Consider the following 23,864-nt stretch of genomic DNA (forward strand, 5'->3'; position numbering starts at 1 on the left):
TTTTGCAGTGAAAAACACTAAGGAACATAGTCACAGAATTCCTCAAAAACAAAATTGATATCGTTGACTGTCCATTCTACCCTTCTCTCTCGCCATCCAGGGCAACACTGTGCTCACAATATCTTGTTGTTTGGAACCCCCTCGGCTAACTGTAGATAGATGTATTGTGCATTTACGATTGTCATTCATTAAATCGATAGATTGACTCTGTAATGATAGCTACGAACAAAGCAAAAATGATAACAGAAGAGCAGAAGTCATAGAAAGATTCGCGTCAAGCCCATCCCATTACATGTTCGAGGTCTGAATAAGGACGGAGTGTCCACTATATGAAAGTATGATGTTATTTTACTCAGACAGGCACCTCTAATGATGGAGCCCCTAGGCCACGATGAAGACTATTAAAGCCTTCTCTGTGTGCGTTTAATCCTTCTCTGTCAGTATTTGACATACTTTTCGACCCTTTTTCATCAGACGTCTACCCTTTTTCATCAGACACTAGAACAGAAAATTCACCGCCACTCCCTTTTCAAGTTTTCAATGGGCAGGGCAGAAGAGACCAACGTCAGCAAATAATCGGTTCTAGCGATTATGACGTAAAGTTTGCGTGTATGTTTTTCCTACGCCTTTCGGGAGTACTCTTAAATCTAAAACACCCAAATCTACACACGTGTTGTTGTGACATTCAAGGAGCGCCGACCCGTAGTCTGAGTGAGGGTGGAGGCCTGAAACGAGCCCCAGTCATCGCATGGGAATTAACTTGACCCAGGGGCACCACCATGACGCAAAAGGCTCAATCCAAACAAAAACCTGCGGCCGGAATCTTTCGTAATTGCGTAGGTTTTGATTGACATCTGAAAACATCGGCTTGAAACTTGTCGTCATCATGCGCCCCACCCGGCCTGCAAGAAGGTGTCAGTCAGGAGGCGTGCCTTGTGGTATATAGGGCGAGCACGTTGGACGACTCCGCAACATTCGCTCTAGAGGGCACAACAGGAACCGGCTGCGAAATCCAGGCCGTCCAGTGCACTAGATACGCAGTAGGGAGGTCATCGCATCGATACCAAACCTCGACTGAAGAATTCTCCACACCACAACTACAAACCAGCGATGCCGGTGTTTGAGAAGGACGCGGGCGCCCCGACGGTTACCGACGAGACGACCCTGCCTGTCGGCGGCATCGAGGCGAAACAGACGCCGAAGGATGTGCTCACCGGGTCCGATAAACGAGTGAAGCAGTCGGGAGGTGACAACGGGGCAGGTAACGTGGTCTACATTGAGCTTTATATATACAGATCTTTATGCTATGACAAATCTTGACCGAATTCTATTTTTCTATATAACAGATAAAGACGACAACAGTGGCAAAGGTACGAACTAGATTTGCCCCCGGTCGTGATAAAAACACTTTAATTGATGGTCGACCTTTCGGAATTAAAGTGTGGCTGATTATACCGGTGAAGCGGGTTTGGGTTTTGCCGCGTGTATTTAAAAGTCTTTAAACTGATGCTTAGTCCAGATTAAGTCTTACATAGAATATGTTCTGAGCCGGTAAAACTGTCCTGCGGATTTTAGTTTGACAGTATTGATGAGATCGTGATGAAAGTATTTTCAAGAAACAATGCGGATGTCAATCTACATTAACAGCCATATCTAGATCAGCGCATACTGGCAAAATTGGCCAAACTCAATCCCTCCAGGCTATAGGGTTGTCCGCTTCCAAATTAAAATTCTTGATGGCGCAATTTACCCACATCTGGTCTTCATTTCTTCCCTCTCCCCAAAATATTTGTCAAAATCCCCTTACTTGATCTCATATAGCTTGGTAATTGTAGGTTAAAATGTACTTTACATTTAGCTCCTAACCATGCAGTCTTGACTTGATAACAGCCCGAACCACGTGCGCATTCCATTCCTTTCTTTCCTACAGGTAGTACAGCTCTTGTTTCCTCGGGCCTGATCTCAGTATCTTGCATGTATGGATCCACTGCCTTGAGAAAGTTGGACTTTTATCGATCGATACTAAAACTATATACTAGTAGCTAGTTCATTGATAAGATAATATCCCAGAAATGTCGGTTTGTGTTGTTACGTATTATCCTCCATTAACATGAATCCGCCGGGTTACATAAATCCGCCACTTTGAAAAACAGTGTGTTTGAGAGATCTCTAGTGCGGCATCCCAGTTATGAACAGTTTAGATATACAGGGGTACATTATACTGGGGGACGTTGGGTTGGAGATCTGTTTCGCCGTATCTTTTCAGGGTACCGGTGGCGGAATTATGACTTTTATGTATCCTGGAGAAATTATGTTAGTAGGTGTTACATATATGGGGGACTGGAATAAACAGGTTTTTACTCTCTGAGGTGTAGTAGTGGCCGAATTAAGGGTTACATAAAAAGAGTATGTACATTATATAATATGATATACATGGGAAATATATCATTACACAACAGTCTGGACCGATCGTTGTACAGCCGCGGGGAGTAAGGCGGCGGTGGACCACTAATCGGGACCGTCACAATATGATACATTCGGCACAAAAGTTCGGAAACTTAAATTTGATGAGTTATTTCTCCGTTGTTGCTTCACCAATTGCATAGTGTAATGTATCACTGGAAAGCTAAACTTAAAGGATGGGCATCAGAGTTGCCTAAACTTTAAGAATAGCAATTGAGCGAAGACTTTTATTCTTCTTTACAAAAGCATCGATAAATATGATTATGAAAGTCCATGGCACTTCGTTCAACTTTTACAAAACAGGCAACGTCCCGAATTATCTCCTCAAATCTTTTCTTGTGTTTAACTTCACAGCCATAGTTTTGCAAATGAGATCAAAGAAACTACAATTGTCATTGACTTACAACTGACGGCTAAATTAGTTTCAATAATAAGTGATCCTAATTCCACCGTACTACTACATTCTTGATAAAAACAACAACTTTACAATAATTTTTGTGTTAACTGCAGAAATGTTTATAAAGAATTTTACTAACTAACTAGCCACTAACTATTTACTAACTAGCTACTAACTACTTAGTAACTAGCTTATCATTCATGCATGGGAAGGTGTTGAGAAACCGTCGTGTTGCCAAGACTCGGCCGGGGAAACTTTTCATGATAGCAGCTGGAATAGAAATTTGCTGCACAGGCAGGTTTAGGTGATTCCTCTGTGGGGAAATCCTAGATGTCAGAAATACGTCCCAAGTGCAAGTTTGTCCGCCTCTTATCGACAGACTTGATGTGATGAAGAACAGCACCTGGCTCCGCCTCAGGAGTCTCCAAGATTTACTCCCGGCCGCGGCAGCAGCCTTGGAGACATATTTCTGACCCCTCCAGGGGCGTGAGCTTTGCCTCTCGTGTTTGAAAACAAAGCAAAGGCATCTGCGAAACGGACTTGGGCGAGACCCAAGCAAAGCTCTTAAAAGGATTCTTTTGCACTCATCAGGACTTATCACGTTACAACCACACCTGCTAATATTTCATCTGGATTAAAAAAAAAAACACGACTGGATCATTTAAACAGCCACTCAAACGGGTGTAATATTTTGTCTGTTCTGACGAATATATCCTCCCTCGTCGTTTCGGAAACCGTCTCCACCAAATAAAGGTTGTAGATCGCCTCTTCCTCTCATCAGATGGCTTAGGTACAGGAAATGTAGACCCTCCCACCAGGAGGACCCTGGATAAGCCGTTACTTAATACAGGCGCCTCTGGGCTTGTAGCACATGATATAATGCAGGGACAAGGTGTGTCATCGGGGACTTTTTCTCTAGACGGCGATTGCTGAGCGACCGTTGAGCGACCAAATTGGATTTGTGTGACTCTTAATCTTATCATTGTAATGTGATGCACAATGCTTAAGTATGACAACAAATATTTTTAAAGATTCTTCTTTGTCTATGAAATGATGTAAAAGTATGATTCAAAAGATGACAAAACGTAAAGACTATATTTCTTTGTCTGTGAGTATATGACGTGGGTGGGGTCTCCGGATTTAGACGAATCTTTTAATGACATAATGCTGTGACAGCTAAAAGGGTCAATAAAACAATAAACAACTAGACCGTGCAGTGATTCATATCAACCACGCCGGACATAACAAAACGCTCAGTTATCGCCGAGCGCCTTGTGCCAGAAGAACAGCGGTTTTACACTATATGAGATTGCATAACAAGTGGTTGCTTCACTCAACAGCCATGCATCGCTCACATGCATAGACTACTCACAGTTATGGGTTCACAGTACCTTACATTACAGCCTACATATACATATACCCTGACAAGTTTGCGGCCAAGTTTTATATACACCATGTAACAGCTCAGGGCACGTAGCCAAAGTTGTCAAACAATCGCGTATTGTTGTGCGCCTGGCAGCTACCATCCCGTTACCATGGTAACGCACCAAACACAGTCATGTTGTTTAAACTCGGATTAATTGTACTGAAGGGTGGCGAGGTAAGGAATGTCAAAGTGATGTCGATTTGTCGAAGAAGAAATGACAATACCAGATACCGCATCTGTGCTTTAATGAGACAAACATTAGAAATTGTGAAGGAATAAAACAAACAAACAAGCAAGTTTGTGTGATAGAAGGCGAGGGGATTTTTGAACTTGCCTTATGATTGGTTTGGCAAGGAAGACGAAAGTGAGGTCGATATATTTATCCGAGCAGAATAAAGGATTCTCTTATTAGACTTTACCTGTAACCATTAACATTAATCCGCTGGATATATAAATCCGCCACTTTGAAGAACAATGTGTTTGAGAGATCTCTAGTGCAGCACCCCGGGTATGCACAGTTTAGATATACAGGGGTGCATTATACTGGGGGACGTTGGGTTGGAGATCTATTTGGATGTATCTTTTTAGGATGCTGAATTATGTACCCTGGTACCCTATGCTTTGTAGACGTTACATTATGCGGAGAAAAACTGGAATTTTGAAGGAATGTGTTTGATGAGAGCTTGTGAAATAGAGGGCTTTTGACGTTGCCTTATCAGAGATTACGATTTATAGATTTGATGAGAGAAAATTTTGAAGGAATGTGTCTGATAACAGTTTGTGGAACAGAGGGTTTTTTAAGTTACCTGTATCTTCATGAGAGAAAAATAGAATTTTGAAGGAATGTGTTTGATAACAGTTTGTGGAACAGAGGTCTTTTGAAGTTGCCCAGCTTATCTCGTTGCCTGTGACGTTACTTCCTGTACGGGGTGTCGGGTCCACATCTGGAAGGAGTCAGTGCCGGTGTCAATGTCACGCCACCCGCCGAACGTGACCTTCCCACGTGGTCCCCCCGGCACACACGTCCCAGGGCGGGAGACATGACGTCTTCCAGGTGGCTCCCCTGCCGAATGGACCTTTCCAGTCGAACACCATATCGAACATACAGAACCCCATGTTCTATTTGGAACATCTCCGTCAAAAACAGCGCTAGTTAGACAGAAATGGCACGTTTTAATAGTCCATGAGGAGAAACCTAAATAAACTGGTCACGTAGCTTGCACACCCTTCATATATTCAGTCGAGTATCATAAAATTATAGCTTGATGTCTCTTGATCATGACGTCTTCCAGGTGGCTCCCCTGCTGAAGGAACCGTCACCGCGGTTCCTCAAAACAAGTAGTCCGAACTGTGTTAGGCAAGGAATACGAAACTATCAAAGTGAAGTCGATTTGTCAAAGGAGAAGAAATGACAATCTTACAGGCATCAAATCGAACATGTACTTACATAATTTCACCAGGTACATAATTCCGCCACCCTGAAAAGATACTTCCAAACAGATATCCAACCAAACGTCCCCCAGTATAATGCACTCCTGTATATCTAAACTGTGCATATGCATACCTGGGGGATGCTGCACGAGAGATCTTTCAAACCCTCTGTTTTTCAAAGTGGCGGATTTAGGCAACCCGGCGGAATAATGTTAATGAAGGTTGCCTTTATGAGAGAAAAATTGGAACTGTGAAGGAATGTGTAACGTAACGTAGGGTTTTTTAAACTGCTAAAACCCCCCTGGTTCAAAATGTAGGTCACTCAGTTTGTCCTCTTTTCCTGAAGCTGGTTTGTCACTTGACCGGGCCGAATTGCACCAAATTATTGGGAATTTTCGCCAATTTTCGCCAATTTTCGCCAATTTTCGCCAATTACCCTTGCGGTCACACTGACGTTCGACGCACGGGAAAACACGTGACCTCTACAAACATCAAGGCCGCATCGGAATGTCACATTTTCAGCTTTTGCTCCAAATCAGATACAAGATGACTTTGTAGGAAATCACGGTGTTGAAAATTAACGACCAATGTACAGTGCAAAATATGATCGAAATTCATCAAAATAGTTTTGCAGGGATTTCTCCTTTTCGCCAATTGCGATCTTTTTCTTAATTCACGACGGTTTACCCCGTACTCTTTCCCAAATGCTGAGCGCTTATCAGAGAAATCAGCATGTGCCATTTTTAACCTTCTCCCTGCTGCCAAACTCAGTAACCAATAGAGAATAGGGTGCCAAACGGCTACTCAGTGTGCTGAAAGTTGAAATATTTAGTATGACTCGGCCAGGATCGAACTCATGAGCTACCGAATGCAGAACGAACACCTTACTCACTGGGCAATTGCACAATAACCTCTCCAAACCCACTCATTGCAGAAAAGGTTGGACACTTAGTCTTCCAAAAAGGAGGTCAAACCCAAATAGCGTAGATTGTATTCCTTAGCAGGTCCTAGAATATTCACTTGTTCCACTTGTCACGGCATTGTTAACTTGCACTGTCTGTATACCTTTTTCTATGTTTTGTTGTCAATTTTTCCGCCGGTTCCAATGAAACCACTGTGGCCAAGGTCAAACCACTGCAGCCAAGGTCACTGAGTGCTTCATTTGCTGGATCAGCGCCATATGGAACCATGGAAACAACGGGGAGGCACCCCGCGGTACGGAACGTAAACAGAAACAGTCTCAAACATCCGGAAACTTCAGCCGATAACGAAATAATATTGGACCCAAAGGAATCAGCAGTCAGATCGAAGTCAGAATTCTCATGTTCAAAAATAAATGAAAACCAGTGGGGAAAAACAGCGAAAAATTCACAATAATGAAGAAAACAAAAAATTCACAAAAACTCAAAATGTTTCACAGAGGTATGAGATCTTTGCTGTCTTTATTGCTAATGTTTGTTTTGTGTCCCCGGCCGTTAGAGAATCCCAGAACGGTGACGATAGTGAACCAGGACTTGATCAGTGATGTTTTGTGTTTGTTGTCTCCTCTAAGAGAATCCCCGAACGGTGGCGATGGTGAACCAGGACCTTGAGGAGGTGACGACGCGCACCATGACGCTGGAGGACTGGCACGCCAAGTGGCGCAGGGGCAAGACCAAGTTCCACATGTCCAAGGTTCACCCGTAAGTAAGGCTAGAAAACCTTTGACTAACTTTGACTAAAAGTAACTTGATGTTCGTCCATCGTAGTCGATGAGGACCTCAACTTCAGTTGTCCTTGTGGGTGCGGGAGTGGCTGTAACTTATAATTACATAACCTGATGATACATGTTTCATTAGCAAAGACTAGGTCAAAAGTACAGACATCGTCATACGATCGCACACTGTCAGAACATTCTTGGGATAGTCGTACTTATGTCGTACAAAATTCAGCTGTCTTGTTACGCAAATGATTCTCTTGCAATTCATTAATGTCGTACGATGGCTTCCGACGAATGTGACCACGCCAAAAAGTTCCAAAAAGACGCGACTAGCTATAGAGAAGAATTAGATCGTCTTTTTTCCTTCAGTCTATATACTTGTCTTCGTGCTTATCTAACACGTCCACTTTTCTGAGGTGGAACGACATGATGAGCTTCCTTCACCTCTCAACTGACCAAAACATTGGCCTGAAAAAAAATCTAAACAGAATTCAAGGCGAAAAGCGTAAAAACTCTTGATTTTCTATATCCTATTTCCTGTCAATGCATGACTTGAGAACCGTGGACGAAAAATCCTCAAGATGCTCAACACTATGCATGATAGGACATATTGTTGTCATGGTTCAATGTGACCTAGGTGGAAAGTAGTAAAGCTTATAAAACCTCCGATTTTTGATGGTTTCCGAGGGGACCCAAGAACTCCTTAACGAAAAATAGCCGGAAGGTTTTAATTATATGGTTGTTCATAGTTACAAATATACCTATCACATGTACAAAGTTTGAGTCGATTTGGCCGACCCCCATCTTCCGACCTCTGCCTGGTTTTGCCTGGTTTTCTCGTGCAATGACTCCTTAAGGTATTCATTCCGGGAGCTTTTGCCAATGTGTCGTTACTCGGTTCTATCCTTGGTTTTATTCAAACCGTTCACACTTCAGTCCCGACGGGAGCAGACCCGGGTCATGGCGATCTGCCTTTATGGTCGACAACCTCCTTCCCGAGACAGCCGACCCTGACATCGCCCTACTTTTTACCGGTCATCCCAGGTCGAGGTTCGCGCGTGCCCCTGTTCTGAACAATGGCGTATTGTCTGCCAGGTCTTCAACATTATTTACGAGCGCCCTTCTTTTTAAGAGAGAGTAATGTTTTGTACTGTTGATGACAACCGTGCATTAGCGACGACAGGCCCTGAGGTGATTTCAGCATCACGTTTCAGCTCACATCTTTTATCAACCTCATTGTCCAAATTAAACAATCCTTACGACCTGGCACGAAATGGACTATGAGTATGGATACGATTTTGTAATATGACGCAAAATTATGTTATGTTATGTAAATATCAGTGTATTGTTTGTATATTTGTACCTAGGGCCTCCCTGAAAATCAGTGCCAAGCCACCGAGGGAGCTACCCTAGTAAAGGATACTGAAAGAAAGAAATTATTAAAAAACAACGAACGGGCCTTGATAGTGTCGTTTGATCGATACATCATTCGATGCACGCCTATGTGGACATCTCAAAGCGGGTATATCACTGGACTGCGGCACGTTGGCGACCTCGCTGCAACCGAGCGATTTGACAGGTTGCATGACGAATTTCATCGATAAAAAACGAATCGTTTCATGTTTTGCCTTTTTTGTTGTCTTTTAGTTATTCGTGTGCGTTTTCTATTATACATTGTAAAGCCAATGTGCAATGATATATTCAAGGGTAACACAAATCCAATCTAGGTCGCAGCCAGGTTGCCAACGTGCCGCAGTCCAGTGAGATAACGCGTTAAGCCCCCGTCACAAATAAGAAATTCAGCTCGGACGACGTGTTGGCGAGCTTCAAATGTGCATTTTCGGCCGAAGTACGGCCGACGTCCTGTCGATTACGCGGGCTTCGGGCGATTTTTAGAAATCAAAGTTGATCCAAATATTGGCCTTAATGCCAGGTTGGTCGATTCTGACTTCGTCCATGTCCAAGAGATGGTACCATCCCACATGTCCCATGGGGGATTTTTAGTCTTCAGTGTTCGATGGACGTCGCCCAAGATTTTACGGTCGACGCTCGGGCGATTTTGAGATTCGGCGAGCTTCGGGCGATCTACAAATTCTGCCGACGTTCGCATGAATGTTGACGACGCCGGCTTTAAGCCCCCGTCACAAATAAAGAATTTAGCTCGGCCGACTTGTCGGCGAGCTCCAAATGGCGATTTTCGGGCGAAGTACGACCGACGTCCTGTCGATTCTACGGGCTTCGGGCGAATTTTCGGAGCTCGGCCGACGTTCGCGTGTCACTGGAAGCTGCGCTTAAATTCAGCGAGGCCTCGGCGACGATTTTCGAACTCGCGCAGCTCGTCAATAGTTTGCCCGTAGCTCGCCCGAGCAACGCCCCGCGCTCGGCCAATATTCGGGCGGGCATCCGAGGATTTTCGACCCGATTTTTGGTCGGTCGGAGGTCGCCCGAACTCTTCGGCCTCGTGCGAGCCTCGCACGGGCCTTGATCAATAATCGGACGACCGTCGTCAGTGTTCCGGCCGACTCATGAAAAGTAAGGCGTGCTTCGGGCGAGCGTTGTGCAGGTGTTGATGGGAGCTTGGACGGGCCTCGGCCGAGCTCCTTCTTGTTTATAGATAAAAGGAAACGACAGTTTGGTTTATAACATAAGATGATAAATGATATTGTAATATTAAGTAATACTAATATCAACTTGTCGAAGAATGCTGCCAAACTTTTGTAATGAAAGACAATTCAATGCAAAGTTAAATTTTCATTCAAAAAGAAATATTATAAATAAAATGTTGACACAGAAGACAATGCTTCTTGTTTCTTTTTAGGTATTGGTTTGGATGCTTCAATTTGTTTATTAATGATTTGGGGCTCGACTTTTGAGGTTTGCCTTCACTTCCTGAGTGTTTTCTCCACAAATGACTAGTTGAAAGTCCACTGAGTCATTATAGATCTATGTTTGTCTGCCGAGGCACGCCCAGGCGTCGGCAGGGCGTCGATAGGCTAATCAACGGTCGGTCGAAGCTCGGACGGCGTTCGCCCGAGCCTCGGCCGATTTCCGTTTGCTGAAAATGTTTGGATCGGGGTTAAACGACCGATCTGTTGACTTTGTGGCTCCTGCACTTGTATTTTGATTGGTCTATAACAAAATTCCTCTTTATGTGGTTATTTTCAGTGTGCCCACCTACTTCACTCGTGACCTACAGATTTGCCACAACTCAGAAAGTAAAGTTGGTCTAAATTTGAGATTGTTACCAGGCCATTTGATTCTGACTTCGTCCGTGTCCAAGAGATGGTACCGTCTTATGTGGGATTTATGATTATTAGTGTTCGACGGACGTCGCCCGAGCTCCGTTCAATTTGTGACGGGGCAGGTTTTCAGTGAAAAATACGGTCGACGCTCGGGCGAATTTGAAATTCGGCGAGCTTCCGGCGATCTACAAAATCGGCCGATGCTCGCATGAATTGTGACGCCGGCTTTAGGGAACCGAGTACCCTATCCCCCTATTAAACTTAATGTACGCTCCCTAGCTAGTGTTGAGTGACAGCTCCCAGCACGGGTCCGACCTTGTTCTTGACTGTCAATGCGGCGAAGGACACGGTAAAAGTAGGGCAAATGCATTCTTGAGTAATCTCTGACTTTTGATGGAGCGTAGTTAACTCCTTGTGGTGGCACACTTCAAGATTGAGAGCAGCTGCGTTCGTTAATCACTGATAGTAAAGGAGTTGCGTTTTTGTCGACGAACTTTATCCAACTTTTCCCTCTCGCACGTATCCGTTGACATCCCCAAAGACTAGTCTCTACCAGACTGGCTATGCCGGCTGTAGGGAGAATAATTGCAAGGAGGGTTTAGCCACCAGAGGGTTTCATTTGCAGGCGCAGTCATGTTAACCTTACCATGGACGGACGATCTTGGCCAATTATTATCGAGCTTTTTTGCCGAATTCTACGCTTCGTATAGCCTTCACCAGGCTCCAGAGGCGGCTGGAAAGAGTAAAAATTGGCAAAATAGACAGAAAAATATGCAAGAGGAGTTAGTCTGCTATAGGGGTACAGTCCGTAGCCGACTCCCTTAGCATACTATTCACTCTATTTTGCCTATTTTTCCAGCCATCCGCTACGCTCAGTACCCCAGTAGAAAGGCCTGGTGGAGGCTACCCAAAGACAGTGACAGCTAGGCCCAACACGCCTTATCTCCGTCCCACGGTTCCCATAGTTGGCTGCTGCCCGAGATCTCTGGCTGGGATCTGACCTTCATTTTCCCGCGAAAGAATGCTAAACTGTGTCTCTCGGTGTGAAGTCTGGTGTAACAGTTAAACCTTATGGGAGCGAAGTGGCGATGTTTTGGCGGGAGAAACTGGGTCAGTGGTTTACAGGGAAGGATGTTAACATCTGTGAAACAAGCAGATGTACAACGGGCCTCGGTATGGAGTGTGGTATGGAGTAAAGCTTTCTCTGTAGAGAGAGGAACCTCACGGTAGCAACCTTTCCCGTTCTCTGGGGTTCATATGATTCTCTAAGCAGATGTAAAAAGGCGAAATAGTAACGTTTCTCGTGAGCTCTTGGTTCCGCGGAGCAGGAGAATCTTTCTACTTCTTCCTTTCTACTACCTAACAGACAGGCCCGAAAGATGATCTTTTTAGTCATAAAAACATCTCACTAACTAGAGTTCCACGACCTCATACCTTCGCCAAATGATTTTAACCTTTATGACTGACTTATTGGGAGTGTTTCCCATCAATTATGCAAATGTGGTCTATACAAGCATAATTTGATTCAACGATGTTCACATTTACATAACTTCCAAATGCCACAAGTATGAAATTGCCATAACTTACCAGTATAGAATTATAGTAGTTTCTCATTCATTATGCAAATTAGGCCTACATTTGCATATTTTCTAGTATCTTTCAACGTTCTTCTCTTCCTCAATTACAAATGGCACATGTTCGAATAGTCAAATCATGGAACATAGTGGGTTTTCTAAATTTCCTCATTGATTATGCAAATAAGAACATGATTTTCATAATTATCCTCTAATGATACGAAGCATCACGTAAGCTATCTACATACGAAAAATCATGACCATCCATCAAGCCCATCTTGAGTTACAGTATTTCCTCATCAATTATGCAAATGAGGTCTTCATTTGCATAGTTGATATCTGATAATATTTCTCTCTTACCCAGTTACATGTGTCACATGTTTGAGAGTCCTATCCTGGAATTTGGCGGATGTACAAACTTTCCTCATTAACATCAAGACCTACCATCATATCAAATATCAAAACAATCCATCTAAGCCTTCTTGAGTTATGGTGGTTAATTACAAACACACATACAGACGCTACCCTCTGCATAACCTTCTCGGCAAAGGTAATTACACATATTTGTAACTGGTTCATTTCGGCATGTTCATCATCATCGCCACCATCAAGTGCTTAATGAAAATGCGCAGTTATCATATCTATAATATCATATGTATTCGGTATTTTTATGGGAACGGCCGGCCCTTAGATACTTCCTTCGTCTTTGTCTTTGCCGCGCATTTCATGACAAGCAAGCACGGAAGTTACGTATTCGTATTGTATTCTTGTTCCTACGTTTATACACTGATCCGCAAGGTGTCGCTTTTATACCGTTTCTCTCCCACAGGAGCCTGCAGAAGTTCTACGACAGGCTGCTCCTGGGGAAGGAAAGAGCGCGAGTCTTCGTGCCCATGTGCGGAAAGACTCTGGATCTCAAATGGTACGTCTGTTCATTCAATGGTACGTCTGTTCATTCAATGGTACGTCTGTTCATTCAGTGGTACGTCTGTTCATTCAAACTCTATCTCGGTGTTCACTGCTCAGTAAACATTTGAGAGATGAAAACCATGAAATAAATGTTGTATTTCAATCGTTTTATACACGCCAGAGAGTATACGTACTGCACTCATATAACGTTAATACCTTTGCAAGAAAGTGATTATGTTTTCGGTTGTGCCATGGTGAAATGGCTGTGGTCTGAGTGTGTTTGTATGTTAAGAAGATATAACTCAAGAAGATGTGGATATATCTTTATGATATTTGGTAGGTGAGTAGCTGTAGCAACAACGATGGTCACGGGAAATCGGATCACCTGGCGTTTTCCTACGATACTGCAACGGGCTGTGTATGTATGTATGTATGTGTTTGTATGTGGAGAGCATAACTCGAGAAGCTTTGGATGGTTCTGCATGATATTTGGTAGATGGGTAGGGGTTGCGAAAAGGAAGTACCCTTAGATAATGGGCCTCCTAGGGCTTCCTATGGTACTGCAGCGGTATGTTTGTGTTAGTATGTACATATGTATGTATGTAGACAGCATATCTTGAGAAGCTGTGGATGGATCCATAAGCTCATTTTCATCTATGTACAGGCTTTCAGACCAGGGACATGCTGTTGTGGGAAATGAAGTCGTAGAAATGGCGTGTCGTCAGTTCTTCGAAGAACATGACCTGCAGTACACAACCGAACGGATAGAGGGCGTGGATGGAACAGTTTTCAAGGTACCCTTGTTAACGTTGATAATAATGTCCTTGATAAAATGCAGTACAAGATTTTGCGACCATCTCACAGATATGCTTTAGATACAAAGATGGAAAAAAAGAACCTTAATACACCAATTCAATCAGGAAACTCGGGATAAATTCGGAGAACTCTAACTGAAGCTTCATAGAAACTGAAGATGATTTTTAAAACCATTTTGAGATGAGGCTAATGTTTGTTTCGCCATGTGTGTATGATTTATGGCGGCGTTTATTTTGTTTCAGGCCACTGACATTGACCTGCAACTCTTCAACTGTGATTTCTACAAATTGACCAGGTTGGTTGAGATCATAATGTAACATTGCTGCTTAACCGTTAGCCGGTGCTTCTTGTGCAGTTTTCTTGCCCCACGATAGAAGGCGCTGTGAGGATAAAGTCGCACTTCTGAGATTGTCAACTACTAGTTGAGTGGGCATTATCGAATAACAAAACTACTTGATGTCATAAGACGTTAATGATATCTAAATCTTTATGCATTTTTCAGATTTATTTACCAAAAAAATCACGCTAATCAGAATGCAAGATTTCATTATGTAATGACACACAAATTAAGCAAGTGTATGAATTCTCTTACAAGTCAGACGTTTCGGATAGCTTCCACTATTTTTCAGCAGGGACAAATGTTCTAAACATTCCATTATGTGGCTTCGTTGCCTTTTCAGTGACGTCACCGGGTCGTTTGACTGTATTTGGGACCGGGGAGCGATGGCGGCAGCCAATCCGGAGGACAGAGACAGGTGAGCGTACACTGTTACTACCTACGTCACACACTTGATCTGATTGGTCATCCTTAACTGTCAAGTAATCATAGATGAAAACTTATGCTACGGTCACATTTCCAAACCAGGACCCGGCCGGGCTGCTTGCGGGAGCGAATATCACTGCAAAGAGATTTGAAGTGATTGGCCCGTTTTTCAAAAAAGTTAGCAATTTCAGGCGAAAAGTTAATGTCGATTTGCGGAATGCATTTTGCAATTATGCGCAATTCGGTGCAGCCCAGTGAGATGTCCGCTTTAGGTAAAACTGGGAAAAGAAAGTTATCAATCAACCAAAACACCAAGTAGAGAATGGATAACCTGACTTTATAGATTGTGTCAACATAAAAGAATAATATCTCCGGTACGTTGTACTGTATTTAGCACGCCATCAAAAACCCGCGCACTTATATCCTAATGACCGCTATGAGAGAGGAAAAACGCTTGTTCGGTCACTTCACTAAGAGTGGAGGGCGACCCGACTGGCGCCAAATAACTCGCTAGAGCAGAACGTTGAGAGGTAATCCCGCATCACACGGTCCGGGCGTTAGGCGGGCAAGCATTAACGCAATCAGTTGGCTCCTCGCCTTGGAGAATAAAGACGCCGTAAAGCACGGCCGTTTGTTCCCGCCAAGGAAGCTTAAGTCTGGGGCACGACTGATGTCAAAGATTATCCATGCGTCAACCAACATGGCCGTTAATGCAAAGTGCTCTTCCCTCTTCACACCCGACATACTAGTAGTTACCTCCAGATGAAAAATGGAGGTATAGTTTTTGGCTTCTCTCTCTCTCTCTCTCTTTCTGTGTGTGTGTGTGTGTTCGTGTGTGTGTGTGTGTGTGTTTCCGCATTTTGTGGTCACTATAACTCAAGAACGAAAGGGCAAGGTTGATTTTAACTATGTATTGTGTATGACTGTCACTGTTGGTGAACATGTACATCTTGACATAAAAAAAATGTGGTTGCTTTATTTTTCTTCTCATTTATCCACATGCAACCAGAGCATGAAAAAAGTATCTTATTTTGTTATCTATTCACTTTACATTATCTTGGTTACTTATATACATCTCATTGTAAAATGCGATTATACATTGATAATTACTAGTGGTATGTTCCCATACTGACCTTGTTTCTGTCCCGACAGGTACGCAAATGTCGTCGTCTCTCTGTTGAAGCCGACCGGTGCCTACCTGTTGGATCTGTTCGAGTTGGAGAACACGGTGTTTGCAGGTGCGTTCAGTGTCAGGGTTGAATTTTGCGTGTGTGTATGTGTGTATCTGCGTGTGTTTCCGGAATTTTTTGTTGTTAACATAACTTAAGAACCTCTGGATGCATTGTGAGGGTTATTTGGTCGCCACGGTATCACTTAATTTCGAGGGTGGGTTTTAGGCAGACCAAGGTCAAGGTCGATTGTTGGATTTTCTGATTTTTTTTCACATCATATTACATGTACTAGTATGCTGAGGGAAAGAATATTATAGACATTTTTCTCATTTCAGTCTATGCAACAGTTATAATGGATGTCTTTCAACATTTTTACCAGGTCCGCCACACGGTATCACTGATGCGAGGGTGGACGAACTGTTCGGTAAGAACTTATTTCTTATCCGTAGCAACTTGAATTTTTTCTCAGTCGATGGAATCTTGATGAAATATAGATACCAGTCTTTCTAATAGTTCCGCACATTTCTGTCAACTACTTCATTAGATGTACAAATCACAGCATCGTTAAGACCTGGCCACTTTCGTCATACGATTGTCGTAGGATCGCAAACTGTCTAGGGATAGTCGTGCATGTGTCGTGAAGAATTCAGCTGTATTGTTATGGACAGGTCTTAGATCCTTAGATCCTCGTCGGCGGTAGGTTCTGGGCCAAACACCTTGCGTTACGCCACACTATGATCGCGCCGTTCCTGGCATCACAACGTTGTAGAGTATCTATTGATGATATTGGAGTTTTCGTTAGTTTTCTTTTTCACAACCAGGAATGTCTCTTACCTACTTACGTTTCAATGCCAATCAGACATCTTCGTCCGGCTTCTGACTGGAGTGATTCTTCTCGCCGCTTTATGTAGCCGATAACACAATGCGAAACGTGGCTAAGTTTCCGTACAGTCTGATAGGCATTGATACGTAAGCTGGTGAGAAACACTCTTGGTTGTGAAAAAGAAAACTCCAATATCCTATGTTCTGCCAACCGACAACTTGATACCTAGTATAAATGAATATTTCGTTGCAATGTTATCACACAGCGTCCAAGTGCAACATTGAGGTCCTGATGCGGGCTGACCGCCTGGGGGACTGGCAGCGGTCCTGGGGGCTGGACGCCTTCTGGGAGGTGGTACGTCTTCTGACGCCCAAACAGACATGAACGCCCGGTATGACCTGGGACCGGAGGGCAAAGAGTTAGTGACCCCGTGTGTAGTTGGGTGGTAAACGCTAGTAAGGCCACAGCAAGTAAATTTTCTGTATGACATCAGCACGCTCATTCATTTTAGGCTGATTTTAAAAAAGAAAATTTGTTCTCTCCAGAGATGGTCAAGATGACGATAAAGTACTCAACTGGGAAATATGTCGTGTTGTAGACTTGGTTGTACTCGTAGAGGTGACACTAGCGAGGTAGCCTTGAGTGTAGTTACAAACTGGGTAAGTAATATACCTGCAGTCTACCAGTGTTACTTTGTGCACTTTTTGAATACAGGGATAAAAGACTTGTTGACTTTGGTACCATGTGGCATGTTTTGTCGCTTCAGTCTGTACAACGTCTATGGCGTCTATTTTGAAAATTCAGCCATCTTGTTTTTTTTTCTATCCATCTTGATTTTTTCGCCCTCTCGCATTAAATTTGGGGTCTGCAGAGGATGTCATCCGTAAAGGTTACTTGTTGTGGCCTAAGGTAGCCACCTCTCCGACCCATGAGAAACATGAAAGATGAAACATTCGATACAAAGCAAGATGTGCTTTGAAAAGTAGTCGACAATCTAAGTTTCAATTTTAGTTCCATATTAAGTAGAATGGGACAATCTCAGTCTCGTATTGAGGTGAAAGTGTGTGATTTTAGTTTCATATTACAGTAAAAGTGTCTCGAGTTATAGTATGCATGTAATTATAGACTCATATTTGAAGGGTACGTGTTACGGCAATTTTTTATATGTGCATGTAATTCGATTCTAATAAACGACCATTGATAATACGCCCAAAAGCAGTTACTCAAGCAACCAACTGGATATGATTTTGGCATCAGTTTCAAGTAGCATCTACTAGTACTACCTTTCGTCAGTGACACTGAGTAAGATTTGTAGATCGGCATCTTTTTAACCACGAACTATGGATGCTACCTGAAACGTCTGACCGTTTCCGAACTCATATCCAGTTGCTTGAGTAACTGTTATTTGGCGTATCATATTACCTGGATGTCTAACCTTCATCAAAGTATCAAGGACGAAGACCGTTGGTGATCTATGTGCTCATTTTAACTGCACATACATGTACATACATGTTAAGAAGTCTTCTTTAGTTTCGGGATAACGAACAACGTTTTGTAAGTTAACGTACAGCCATCTACTCTACACTGTATGATACTATCTCTTTGAGTGGGATTTGTTCAGCTTGCTAGTCTACATTGCAGTTAATTGTAGTCCTTATATCATCATATACAGGCATGTCGCTGAGGAAAATGTCGAATTTTTCAGTACTCCAATTCTTATTCAAACTTCCAACAAAGCATTCAATATGAAGAGGTCGTTATTTTGTTTCTACCGTATAGATATAGCATTAAGTGACCTAATGTTATATGTCATTCCTTTCTGTTTTGTTTTGTAGAACGAACTTGCCATAAAAGAAGGTTTTTAAACAACACGTGTTTTGTTGATGCTCTGATGACTGAGAACGTAGAAAGATTGGATCGTCTATTACGTAAATGAGAAAGGGATACAGGTGAAGCATTCATTAATTAATCTGTAAGCCCGAATGTGCTGTTTGCTTGTTTGTTAATTGCTCAAGGAGTGTGAGAGAAGGACAATACATGCAAATTGGAAACAAAGCTTGTTTTGTGCTTATATCATTTACCATTCTGTGGAGCGTCAAGTTCAGAAGATATTTGACTCGAAAACACAACACACGATCCCCCAGCACGTAAATGATAGCAGCGATGTCGATCTGGAGTGAAGCGTGCTGAAAGAGTGGCCGGTTAATGCCACCACCTGTCTATGAGAAAGTGACACGGGTGCAAAGTATTCATTTACATGTAAGCCCAAACGTGTTGATGTTTGTTTGTTTGTTTGTTTGCTTATGGAGGGTGACTCGAGAGTAGGACAATACTTGTATTGTGCTTGTATTAGTTACTATTCTGTGAAGTGTCAAGCTCACAGAATGGTAAATTCAGAAAAAAATTGACTCGAATGGGGAATTCAGAATACATTTGACTCGAAAACGCAACACACAATCCCTAGACCACGTAAATGATAGCAGCGATGTCGATCTGGAGCGAAGCGTGCTGAAAGAGTGGCCGGTTAATGCCACCACCTGTCGATAACCCCGCCACAGGCTCCTCTGACATCCCGGTAAGGTCCATTGCCCCTCCTCAGGGCCCGATGAAGCCGCACCAAGGTCCATTGATTCCCGTTAGGCCGCCACGGCTAATCCGCACCCCGAGATAAATGAGGCGGTAGATAGTGTCCAAGGGTTAACTGTATCGGACATCCTATGACTGTTTCGGGGCCGGAAGAACGCCCAATCGGTGTCAACTGTAAGTCTTACCGTCAATATTTCCCGCTGAGTTAGCCACTGGAGATCTGGACTGAAACAGTTTTTACCTCCGGTGTGAATGTGTGTGCGTGTTTGTGTGTGTGTGTGTGTGTGTGTGTGTGTGTGTGTGTGCGTGTTTGTCTGTGTGTGTGTGTATGTGTGTGTTTGTGTGTGTCTGTGCGTCTGTGTTTTCGGCCGGGGCAATGACTTAAGAAGCAGCTCTAGATAAATCATGATGATATTTTGCTTGTGGGTAGGTGTTGGAGACACAAAGGTCAAGGTTGATTTTGGGATCCCTGGCGACTTCCCATGGTACTGCAGAACTTCTGGTTCTCCTCAAACATGGGACTTCCATTTAACGTCTTATCCCAGGGACGGCCCTAACTGAAGATAGGTACTCATTTTCACCTGAGTGAAGTGAGAACATTCGTGTTAAGTGCCTTTCCCAGGGGCACAACGTTAACGGGACAAGTCAGGGGACCCCGGATTCGAACCCAGGACCTCTGGGATCTGGGTCAGACACCCTGCCACTACGCCACCGTGACGCCAACTTCTCAAACGGTTAAAGTTGCCCCGGTCACCCTCCCTCATAACACGTAGATATAGAACCACAGCACAGACCACGAAATCTCGTCTTGTTTCTCAATTACTCACGGACCAAGCCAACAAGACAAGCAAGTCCACGCCTGATCTATTTGACAAACAACCCTCCACTACCAGAATGGAGTCGGGGATTTGTATGATAAAACCCGGGATCATCATCTAAGCACGGGAGGACGATTCTCGCCTAACAATCTCCAACATTCCCTTAGAAACCAATCTCGTTAAAGTGCCTTTCCAAACGTCTTCAAAGACTGGCCAAGGTCAGTTTGAATGTTATGGCCTGTCTGCTTTATCGAAACGATTACAATTTGGGCAGATCCGATTGCTTTCAATACCTGTAGAGGTCATATCGGAGCGCTGAGTAGGGGTGTAAATGACCAGCAGAAACGGCGCTAATGGTTGAAATGGGGTATTAGATTGTGGATATACGATAACGTTTATCGGAACTTCTTTTCGATTTTTATTTACAAAAAAAAAATGTTTTCGCGAATAAAAGAAAAGGTCAGTTTTCACGGGTTAGCTTATGATCTTTGAAATAAATTCAGAAGCAATTTGTGATATTTCAAGTCCTCTATGTGTCTGGGTAGTACAAATACTTATTTTATACCCAGGAGAAAGGAAGTACAACATCAATTCCTGACGATTGGTGCCTGTGTTCACGAAACAGAAAGTGGTGTTACTTGAATCAAGTGTGGTGGGTTCTTTTACGTGCTCGAGGTGTGGCTCTCCTCAAACTCGGAACCTTCATCCAACGTCCGATCCAAATGACGTCTGACCGAAGCAAAGTACTCATTTTCACCTGAGTGAAGTTAGGAAATTCGTGTTAAGTACCTATCCCAGGTGTACAACGTCAAGCCATGTCAAGGGACTCGAACCTAGGACTTCTGGGTTCTGGTCAAACATCCTACGTAAACCATTACGCGACGTCACAGCTTTACCACAAAACAAGACGTCGTCAGTTGGGTCAGTGAAGAAAAAAAAAATCCGATATCAATTCATGAAAAGGAGATACAAGTGATCTTACAATTCTCTCAAGCAAAAGGATAAATATTATATTGACTTTTTGTTGTCTCTTCTTTCCAACCTCCAGCACGTTTAGAGAAGCTGCGGTATACATCCAGGCATCGCACGGGTTACAGAATTGTTCTTATGGGATCAAACACTATCCCCATTTACGGAGTACTTATACGTTTGTGTTTTATAGTACGTTTTACAAACCGACTGTTGACCATACCATTGACCTAATGAAAATGAAAACATTTCCCGGACTTCTGGTATAGACGAAGTCATCAAAGTTTATTGATTGAGAGTTTTTACATAGAAATGAACACCCTGTATTTGTCCCCGTGACGAATGTAACGGCCGCGCCAGGAATCGACCCTTCGATAAAATAGATCGTATGTCATTCGAACGAGCGGTTATTCCCTCGTATATTCCGTACGCTCGAGTCAATATTTGTAATGTGTCTGATCATACGGGGAGTGATCGGTCGTAACGTGTGGTACAGCATCGGTCCAGAGTACAGGGAAAAAACAAACGGCTTCATTACAAACCATAGCGTGTCCAGGCCACGAAATATCAAAACCGGAAGTTCTGTTGTAGTAATGTAGAAAGCCGCCTGGAGGCCCATTACTGAATTTGACCTTCTTTTTCCCGACCCCTACCCGCTTACGAGCCCGTATCTCACTGAACCGGCGACACGTTGGCGATCTCGCTGCGACCTAAATTGGATTTGTGCAACCCTTGACATCGTAATTGGAATATCATACAAAATATAAAAGTATGATTCAAAAGACAGCAAAACACAAAAAGCGTTAAAAAAATTCATTTCTATCTATGAAATTCGTTGAGTGCTCGGTTAATGTTAGGTCGCAGCGCTGTCGCGGAGAGATCGCCACCACAGTGGAATGGAGGTGTGAGTATTCTTTGTGTTGTCCCGTTGTCTCTAGGTGACACCGCAAGCACTGACTTAGATATCCAACGGTGTGGAACATTTATGCGACTGTCTGTCCCGGAACCTTCCCGCCAGCCATCCGTCCCATGTTCCGCATGCCCGCAGCTCATTTTTCTCCTCTTCCATCCTCCGAAGTTGAGCAACGTATCAGACGATCGTATGCAGGCAGCACTCTCTCCCATCCCTGGGGTGCGTCGCCATGGTAACCGTGAAATATACCATCTACCCCGGGTCCATGTTGTTACGGTACAGGCTACGATAACATGGCGGGAAACTTGCGGGCATGGTATGAAATTAATTTTATCGTGAGAGGTCATCCCTTCGGAGTGTTGGCTGCGGTATTTTTTTCTTACGGAGCAACTGGTCCATTAAGTTCTTACTGCTAGAGGAGGCTGGATGATACAGGAAGAACAGGATAAGGGCCTTTCCTGACACACATTCTTACTGGTTGTTATCTTCGCCAAGAAGGTTATGTTTTCAGTTTTGCTATGGTGGAGTGGCTGTGGATGTAACGTTAAAGAGCATAACGAGAGAAACTGTTGATGGATGTTCAGGATTTTTGTAGGACAAATGGAAACCATGCTTGTAACAAAGCAAACATGCAGTTATACACAAGTTGAGACAAAATTCATCGCAATTATCATCAGAGAAATACTTACCCTCCTGCTTGTTAAATGCCCCCTTTGCACTCGACGGCTGAGCGACCGTACAGCGACCAAATTTGGATTTGTGTAACCTTTGATCTTAGGATTGGAATATGATGCAATATGTATCATTTATTTAAGATACAAAGTATCATCTAAAAGACAAAACAGTCACACATTAAGTACAAAGGTTGTTACATATAAAAAATTCGTTGAGTGGTCTCTTTGATTTTTGGTCGCTCTGCGGTCGCAGCCTCTAATGGAAAGGAAATGGACCGTTCCAGTCGAACACAAAATCGAACATATAGAACCCCCTGTTCTACCTGGAACACCTCCGTCAAAGACAGCGCTAGCGCTAGTAGGACAGAAGTGGCACGCGTTAAGCAGGGTACGTATATCTGTGACAGGTTTTGTCCGTCAAGTGCTGTTTTTGACGGGGGTGTTCGAAATAGAACAGGGGGCGTGGCTTATGGTGTTCGACTGGAACGGTCCATTGTGAAGTAAAAATCGTAAGTGCACATGTCGCGGAAGCTCTGACGTCTGATTCCAAACGACATGATAGTACTGTAAAGAAGACTGCTAAACTCTCTATCACATTTGTGTTAATAGCTTGACGCCATGATTGAAGAATTGAATCCATATTTGGACCAACGTCGAACATCCCGTTATACACAAATTGAGACAAACATCATGAAAATTATCATCAGAGAAATACTCAGAAGTCTGCAAATTTGCTCAACTACTTTATCTATTGGTTTATCAATGTTATTCATTAATCTCAGAGGTTAGTTCAAACGTAGAGTCTGTGTAAATGGAATGATCTTCATAGTTTTACAGAAAAATGTCGCTCTATTTCCATACCTCTCTCAGTGATTGATGCAATTTGTGCGACGTCGACAATTTCCAGTACACTTACTCAAACTTCAAACGAGATACGCCTTGAGATGGTAACGGCCGATCTAAACCAACGTCTGTGGATTTTACACCATTTTTCTTCTTCTTTGTACCATCTCATGTTGCCAATAATCGTGTTAACTGAATCTGTGGTTTTGCCTTGGGCAGACCGTATTTCAGTGATAAATTATTAATAACATTACACCTGCATCCTAAATCATATCATTGTGAGCTGAAACCACTTCCATCACCGCACAGAAGAAAAAGAAATCAGATATATCAGCCGAGGCCCGCG

The 23,864-nt window shown here is 43.3% G+C and overlaps 1 protein-coding gene across 1 annotated transcript; it reads left to right on the forward strand.

Annotated features, from left to right (window-relative positions):
* The first annotated feature begins 770 nt into the window (after positions 1–770).
* On the forward strand, positions 771–18,584 carry LOC136428842 (probable thiopurine S-methyltransferase). The gene is made up of 9 exons (XM_066418635.1): positions 771–1,261; positions 7,270–7,399; positions 13,062–13,154; positions 13,806–13,935; positions 14,200–14,252; positions 14,638–14,712; positions 15,873–15,958; positions 16,272–16,316; positions 16,981–18,584. The coding sequence occupies exons 1-9, from the start codon at positions 1,111–1,113 to the stop codon at positions 17,097–17,099; spliced, it is 882 nt and encodes a 293-aa protein (XP_066274732.1). The 5' UTR covers positions 771–1,110; the 3' UTR covers positions 17,100–18,584.
* The last annotated feature ends 5,280 nt before the right edge of the window (positions 18,585–23,864 follow it).

The sequence above is a fragment of the Branchiostoma lanceolatum genome, chromosome 2, assembly GCF_035083965.1.
Source record: "Branchiostoma lanceolatum isolate klBraLanc5 chromosome 2, klBraLanc5.hap2, whole genome shotgun sequence".
Taxonomy (NCBI): Eukaryota; Metazoa; Chordata; class Leptocardii; order Amphioxiformes; family Branchiostomatidae; genus Branchiostoma; species Branchiostoma lanceolatum.

Excerpts from the sequence above, each read along its gene's own strand:
- LOC136428842 (XM_066418635.1), top strand. The coding sequence starts at position 1,111 with ATGCCGGTGTTTGAGAAGGACGCGGGCGCCCCGACGGTTACCGACGAG. Across the intron at positions 7,400-13,061 it reads CACATGTCCAAGGTTCACCC|GAGCCTGCAGAAGTTCTACG; the intron begins GTAAGTAAGGCT and ends TCTCTCCCACAG. Across the intron at positions 16,317-16,980 it reads GAGGGTGGACGAACTGTTCG|CGTCCAAGTGCAACATTGAG; the intron begins GTAAGAACTTAT and ends GTTATCACACAG.